At 43.6% G+C, this 8,521-nt stretch overlaps 1 protein-coding gene across 1 annotated transcript; it reads left to right on the plus strand.

The window, feature by feature from the left end:
• Positions 1 to 877: 877 nt before the first annotated feature.
• On the plus strand, positions 878 to 3,542 carry Crnn (cornulin). Its single transcript, XM_005367286.1, has 2 exons — positions 878 to 1,015; positions 2,097 to 3,542. The coding sequence occupies exons 1-2, from the start codon at positions 878 to 880 to the stop codon at positions 3,540 to 3,542; spliced, it is 1,584 nt and encodes a 527-aa protein (XP_005367343.1).
• Positions 3,543 to 8,521: the final 4,979 nt, after the last annotated feature.

The raw sequence follows: 8,521 nt of genomic DNA on the forward strand, positions 1-8,521 counted from the left end.
ACTGAGGGCAGAGAGCAAATGAGACCATCTTGGCACCGGGAAGGTACCCCCTAGCCCTAGTATTCCCAACAGGTGCATCTCACCTTCTTCCCAAGTAGCTTCTCTAGGGAAGTCAAGAGCATAGGGAATCCCCTTGGAGATTCCGGGGAGCTTCAAGTCAAAAGAGGGGCTAACCACCTTTTCATGTTCCCAGTAGGACACTGGGATATACTGAAGAACTAATTGCATATGGGTTAAAAGAAAATAATGTGTGGCCTTCACAAATCTATCTGCTCTGAGTCCTTTTGCCCGACTATAAAAATGCTAGTGATAGCGAGGGTCATCAGCTGTTACACAGGAAAATGCTTTGTGAGCAGTTCAGTGTCTATGGCTGTACACAAATTATATATGTATATATGTATGTAATAACAATGATGATGATACTTAATAGCTACCACTTAGTAGAAAACCAGGCATCAGCAGGGTGTCTTTTATGCATTATCTTCTAAAGCCTTTATGATAATTCTCTGAAGTAAGTGCTAAGTATCGCCTTCACTCAGTGAATAAACTGAGGCTCGGAATAGTGAAGATCTCGGTCCAGTTCACATCAGGTAGGTGCTGAAGCCTGGCATTAAATGTTGATTCAGAAACTTCCTTCCAAGTCCTGGGGTTTCCTTCTTCCCACCACAAAGTCCATTTTTAGGAAAAGATGAAGGAAGGTAGGGAAACCTCAAATGCAGCTGAAGACACAAAGAAAGGCGTACTGTGGGGAAAGAGCAGGGGATGAGCTGACTATGGAGCCCATACAGGGACTTCTCATATCTTTCAGTTAGTTGCACAGACTATAGCATCCATGACGGGATTTTTTTTTTTTTATATCTTCCAGCTAGTTTCACAGATGCCTCAGTTGCTGCAAAACATTCATGGGATCATCGAAGCCTTCGGGTGCTATGCCAGGTCAGAGGGCGGCTGCAAAGTGCTCACGCGGGGGGAGCTGAAGAGGCTCCTGGAACATGAGTTTGCTGATGTCATAGTGGTATGATATGTGGGGATCAGAGGGAGAAACATGCTAAGAACAGTCAGTGTGCTTACCTGCAAGGGCTTTTACCTGGGGTGTAAAGAGCAAGCAGCCAAATTCGAGCCTGCTAGCTCTGTTGGCAGCTGTGCAGGCCAACAAAAAAGACATGGAGGGAAAGAGGTCACAGCAGGTGATACCTCCACATCCTTAGGGAAAGGGCAGATTCTTGGATCCAATTCTCTCTTTAAATTGAGTTTAATTTCAAGACAAGGTAAGGAGACTCCCCCAGGCAAGAATAGATTCTTCACGTGGCCTCGAGGGGAAGTTAGTCATTGCATTCTAGCACCTCTCAAACCTGACACTGTAACATTTCCTGCCGAGTCTGAAACGTGATTGCTTACTAGCATCTGTTAAGACACTGCTCTTGCCTAGCACAAAGCTGCTTAAAAACATTAGCTCACCAGTGGGGTCAAAAATGGGATTTTGGAGCACTAGTTCTGAACAACTGTGGGTGCAGGGACTCCAAGAGAACAACCCCATCCAGGAAACCAGAACCAGAGCCCTAATGCATGTTTCTGCTTTCTGTTAACATCTAAAGTAGAGGGAATAATGAAGTCCTTAGGTACAAAGACCGGCACACTAGGATGGTGCCTACATGCTTAGAGCATCCTGTTGTTCTGATAGGATTCCCCATCACGGGAGTTCTCTGGATTCCCGTGAGGCCAGGCTCCTGCTGTGTTTCAGGTAGGGTTGGTTCCAGGGGCCAAGTGGCAAGGGCAGCCACAAGGAGCCAGGAGCCCAGACAGCTGCATGCAAGCACACGCATTCCCTCTCCAATGCATCTTTACCCAGTTGAGCATCCTGCAGATCTGAAATCAAGGATGTATAAAACAAAAGGTGTGTTCTGTCCTTGAGTAAGAGAGATGATACAGCAGAAGACACAAATAACAGAACACCACACTGTGATGCTGTGGGCAGCGCTGGGGTTCGAGAGTCCCCAGTTTGCAGTGCAGCGAGGGAGCCTAGAAGCAGAGTGCAATGGATCTGACCAAGTTCTCCATAGAGGAGCAATGCTGACTTGGCCTCTTTTCTCCCCCAGAACCCCCATGATCCCTCGACTGTGGATGAAGTCCTGCGCCTGTTGGATGAAGATAACACAGGGGCTGTGGAGTTCAAGGAATTCCTGGTCTTAGTGTTCAAAGTTGCTCGGGCCTGCTTTAAGACACTTAGTGAGAGTCCTACAGGTGCTTGCGTGTCTGACAGATCTGAAAGCTGCCATCCTGGATCCGGGAAAGAGCTGGAGCAAGGCCAGAGAGGTGGCACTGGAGTGGGAAGAGATGGAGCAGAGCAGAATTGTGAGGACAGCAGCCGTGGACAGAGGGATCAGGGGTCTAAGGAACAGGTCAGGGTGGGGACACACACCCAGAATCAGGACAGCTACCCTGCACAGATCAGCAGTCACAACACGGAGGCTGAGTCTCAGAGACAGGAGAGAATTGTAAACCAGCAAACACAAGCAACACGACAGGTGGAACAGACCCCGAGGACAGAAGACAAGACTTGGACCAGAGAGAGGAGGTCAGAGCGGCAGGCACAGGTTAGCCAGCAGACAGAGGAGACCACAGTTGGTACTACAACTCAGACACAAGAAGGTGCCTTCCAGACACAGGGATTCAACTGTGGCCAGGACAGAGGGACTAGCAGCCATAGCCAAGACAGAATCCTGGAAGACCAAGATGCTACAGAACACTACCAGACACAGGCAGAATCTCATACCCAGATACGCACTCAGACCGTAGAACAGAGCTGTAGGCAGCAGACAAGAGGTGGCAGTATCCAAACACACAGATCCACCTATGACCAGAACAGACAGACTGAGATTCACAGTCAAGATAGAAACCAATCAGGCCAGGCTGATATAGACCACCACCAGGCACAATCATATACTCAGACACACACCCAGATGAGGGAACAAAGCAGGAGCCAGCAGGAAGGAAACAGCCACATCCAAACACATGGGTCCATTCATGACCAAAACAGAATGACTGAGATCTATGGACAAGACAGCAGTCATACAGGACAGGTAGGGACAGGACACTTCCAGACACAGGTAGGATCATATTCTCAGACTTTGGAGCATGATGGAAACCAGTCTGAACGACAGATAAGGGCTCCAGAAAAGAGACGGATCCAGATACAGCCAGGTATGGGACAAGGCTGGACACCAGTAAGCAACTGTGAGACAGAAGAGTCAGTGCTCGGAGGCCAGGTCCAGACCGAGACAGGCACTGTGAGGGGAAGACAAGACTGGAGCAGCAGCCACCCGGGCCGAAAGGGAGGGCAGGGGAAGAGCACACCCACTGTCATTAGAGATGAATGGGTCAATGACCACACAAGGGAAATAGTGATCCGAAGCCAGGATCCAGGTAGCCTGCATGCTCGTGCTTCTTCAGCTCAGGGCCAGGACACAGCACAGATACAGGGGGAGAAGAAAGGAGTCCCAGCCAAGGGACTATATTCCTATTTGAAGACAGACCAGCCATGACTTTTCCTGACTCCAGTGCCCAGTACCAAAAGACAGCTGGCAGGAGACTAGCCTACCCTGCTTTGTCCCACCATGGAACATTGATGGAAAGCCATGATTCTCATTTGGTTCTTTCTCAGTGATCGTTTCTACAGGGTGCTTTCTTGTCTAAACTTGCTTCTCTTGCTTGCTTTGCTGTGCTCTGTCCGAAACAGGAAGACATGGAAGAGGTCATCTCTTTGCATTGAGATCCCCCCAGATCTCAGGGGTTTTCAGAGATGTTTTATCTCTTTTGTCCATTGCCATTAAAAGGCATCAATAAATGCTTAAACCCTGGTTTCTGTATTCTATTCAAATTCTATTCAATAATTTCTACTGATGCGACCAACTGCAGACTTTAGAGTTCTGATGTTGACTTGAACATCATCCCATCACTGAGGAGCAATGAGCTGAGAAAAATATATGATTCTGAGAGTTAGAAAGAGCTGAACAGAGGAGAGAGCATGTTTTATACTTGGCAGATGTTTTCTGGGACAGCCCTCAAAGGACGACTAAGATATATACATGGGAAAAATTACTATCATTCATTTCCTCTAATTCTAGAATGTTAAGACTCTATTAACATGCAAGGTCACAAAGGACAGTGACTTGAGGTTATTAATAAATACAAGAAGACCCTCAGGGGCTGTGCCAGGAAGAGAAGAAGGCGTATATTACCAGGGGCTTAGCCTGGAGTGAGATGCCCTGAGTTTCACCGCCCACCGTCTCTGTGCCAACACATATCCTTCCTGTTGTCCCACTCAGTGGGTACCAATAAGACACAGGGCAGAGATTCTCAGCGTTCTTTACTTTGAGAATCACCAGGGTGGTAGGGTTTTTGTTTTGTTTTTATTGGTATGTGTGTGTGCCTGAGAATGTGTATGTACACCATACAGGAGCCTTCAGCAGTCAGAAGTAGGCATTAGGGAAACAGATGCTTGTGAGCTGCCTTGGGGGTGCTGGGAATTGCAGTAAGTGCTCCTAACCACCGATTCATCTCTCCAGGCCAAGAAGAAATGAGTTTCAAACCCTCAGCCTGAAGAGTCTCACTCTCTGAGTGAAGCCCGTGACTAACATTTACAAACTTAGGGGGCGGATGGAGAGAGAGCACAGAGTGGGAAGTCTGAAGGGTCTCTCTCAAGTCTGCAAAAATCTATTTTCCCACTGCATTGTTGGTTTGTGAAAATTTCTAAGAATAAAACAAAATCTGGCAGGCTGAGTACCTCCAAACCTGAGCCCCTGCCAATCCCAGAAAAGGAATTTCCGCAGTGCCTTTCAGAAGGAATATAGCCCTTCCTGTGCCTTGACTGTAGACTTCTGGCCTCCAGGGCTATAGGAATAAAAGTTCTGTAGCTTTAAGTTGTTAAGTTTGCAGTTATTTGTAACAGTAGAAATAGAAAATGAACAAAAAATAAAAACCATCACCGAGGCCAAATTTAAGTATGTGGGGAAGCTGGGGCTGGGGCTGGTCTTTGTGAGGACAAATTGATTTACTGTCTACCCACACAGGACTTTTGAGTATAAAGGCCAAAGATAAATACCAAGGAACTTGAAGGATCCAGGGAATGTCACTGTCAAGAGCTCTTCCTGTAGAATGTGCGGACACAAAGCTGGAAGGGCAGAGACATTTGGTATGCAGTCTGGTAACACATGTTTAAATTCATTGAACTGCAGAACTAAGCCAAAATGATGTAGTGGAGGCGAGAGAACAGCATTTAATGTTAGACACCCTGAAAATATAAACATAACCAGTTAACAGAAAGAGAAAGCCTCTGGAAGCAGTTAGGAAGCTGGTTGTCTCATGTGAGTACATACTTATACAGGAAAGCTAGGAGTAAAAGGATTTCACTTCAAGTTAGACAGTAAAAATGGAAAAGGAGGAGTATATGAGAAGAACTAGAAAGTTCTAGGAAATCCTATTACTTATACTAGAGAATGAGTAGACAAGAGGCAAGAGGAAATAGAGAATACATTGTAACAATGATGAGGGACCAAATGGCTGAACATTCTGCAACACCAATAAACAGTTCAGAAATAAAGTAAATAAAACAGAAATTCAAAGAACAATGTTACTTATGCATGCCACATGCCTCTATAAACATTAAGCAAAATAAGATGAAAGGAAAAGCCTGGTACAATTTATAATGATGTAAAGAGCTTGTCTCTCCATTGAAAGATCAATTTTTCATGATAAATTTATCAGATAAGAAGAAATAAAGAAAGAGAGAATAAAAGCTAGAGGGAAGAAAGGGCTTAGATAATCATCCTTTAAATGGGTAAGTTAGTAATTATCAGGAAAATACAGATTTAAACAAAATTTTAAAAGCAAAGGTCAAGATCCCATATTAGGTTATAAAACAAGAAAGGCCAAGAAGTATCAAGAAGGGCCAAGTAGGGCATTCTGGCTCCTGTCCTCCTAGACAGAGCTGTATCAAAATGAAGATGAATATTTCCTTCCTAGCCACTGGCTATTGAAACTCACTGAAGCAGATGATGAATGCAAACTTCAAACTTTCTACAGGAAGTGTATGGCCACAGAAACAGCTTCTGATGCACCGGGTGATGAGTGAAAGGGTTATGTGGTCTAAATCAAGGCTGGGGATGCAAGCAAGGTCTTCCCATGAAGGAAGGTGTTTTGAACCCAGCAGAATGTTCCTGCTGTTGACTGAGGAGCATGCTTGGTACAGACCAAAGAGAAATGGATAGGGGAAGCTAAATCTGTTTGGCGATACACTGTGGGTGTCAATCTGAACAAAAAGGGGGAATATTCCTGGCCTGACAAATACTACTGCACCTCAGTTATTGGGACCCAAAAGAGCTAGCAGAATCCATATACCCATATACTTTTCTAGTCTCTCTAAAGAAGATAATAACCACCTTAACCACTAAACAATCTTAACCACCAAAAGCCATTAAATAACGAATGAAAGAAGCCCAAAGCATGCCCAGTCCAGCTTCTTGTGAATCCACGTGTCCTGCAGCACAAATATCAATGTCTTGCTCTGAAGAAACAACACACTAAGAAAAATAGAAAGGAGGCAGAGAATATGCCAAATTTTTGGCCAAGAGAATTAAGGACATCAGAGAATAATGCCAGGAACATATTTCCAAGTGATGTCAGCTGCCCTCACTGAGAGCTTCTACTTTTGAGTCCAGTTAAAATGTAGGAATCTTTTGGAGAAATAAGCAAATGACCAGATCTTAAAGACAAGAGGACTGAAAAGTGCCGAATGAAAATACACTTTTTAGTATTTATGCATTTGATAATGGCCAACTCTAATAAAGTAGAGACTACAGGAGAGAGGAGGAAAAAATGAAAGACAGCAATGCTGTAAGTATGAAGCCTTTAACTGCCTCCGTTCAGCACAGTAAATGCACGGAAAGAACAACCCAACATGTACTTACTTTAGATCTCTCTCTCTCTTTCTGTGGTGAGTGTGTGTGTGTGTGTGTGTGTGTGAGAGAGAGAGAGAGAGAGAGAGAGAGAGAGAGAGAGAGAGAGAGAGAGAGGTGTATGCAGGAGCTGTAGTAGTTACAGATGCTGGGAACAGAAATTGAGTCCTACAGCAAAGTTGAAACCACTCTTAAACCCTGAACCTCTCCATCCCTCAATATGGTTTTTATATGAGTATGTGAGTATGTGAATGCATGTGCACACATAATCACATACATGTGTATGCATGTGTTTGTGTGCATGCATGTGTGTATGTTTTTGTAGAGGCCAGACCAACAAAGTATCTTCCTCAATTGCTTTCCACAGTATTTTTTGAGGCAGAGTCTCTCACTGAACGTGGAGCTCTCAGATTCAGATAGACTGGCCAGTCAGCAAGCTCCAGGAACCATCCTGTCTTGGCCTCTTCAATGCGGGACCTGCAGACCTGCAGATATATGCCACAGTACCTTGCTTTTACTTTTTTTAAATAGGTGCTGAGAATCTGAGACAGGTCCTCACGTTTGCATGGCGAGTGCCTTAATGACTAAGTCATCTCCCCAGACCCTGTATAAAGAACTAGTTTTTAAAATAAGTTTTTATATGGACCAAATTATTTCATAACCTAAGAATAAAAAGAGGGAATAGTCAACAGAGGGCCACAAAAAATTCTCACCGACATGACTGCCTAAACAAGGCTGACACAAACAGACACTCCAAAGCCAACGGGCAAAGCCTGTGGAGTCTCAAATGCACACAGAACAATAGGCAGCTAAGGACTGAGGAATGCTGAGAGCAGGGGAAATAGTTTTCCCCAGGGAAGAGTGCATTGGTTGGTGATGCAATCCCAAATGCTCAGCCCTGAAAACATACATACAAGTAACAGTTTACAGACTGAGCAGGTTATAGTTAGGAATGTGTATGCATATGATGTATATGTATATAGATGTATGTCATGACAACAATTAATGGAAAAAGAGGCCATGAATTTAAAAGGGACAAGGAAAGGTGTATGGGAGGATTTAGACAGAAGAACAGGAAAGGAGAAATGATGGAACTATATGATAATTTCATAAAGCTTAGTAAATGCTCAAAACCACAATTTGTAGCTGGAAAAGAAAATATTAACTCATTATTATTCAAATTAGAAATAATCTGAATATGATTCCTACAGATGCATGAAATATTGATAAATATTGTTAGCCATGTTATTGCTGGAAATTAACAGTGACACACACACTATCAAACAACTATTGGACAAAAGGAGATTAATAGAAAATAAAATTGCAGAATTCTTTGAAAATGATAGTTATTAATTGAAAAGCTGGAAAAATACCAACAACTCCCCCAAAAGTGGAATGAAGAATTAATAAAAAAACAAGGAGAAATTAATAACTAATAATAGAAAAGCAGTCAGCTGGTGAATAAGTACATCGCTTTATTATTATTGTTATTATTTTAATCAATACAATAGAAACTATGAAGACAATTTTTAAATCAACTGGTGAACAAGTACATCACTTTATTATTA

The sequence above is a fragment of the Microtus ochrogaster genome, unplaced genomic scaffold (assembly GCF_000317375.1).
Source record: "Microtus ochrogaster isolate Prairie Vole_2 unplaced genomic scaffold, MicOch1.0 UNK16, whole genome shotgun sequence".
Taxonomy (NCBI): Eukaryota; Metazoa; Chordata; class Mammalia; order Rodentia; family Cricetidae; genus Microtus; species Microtus ochrogaster.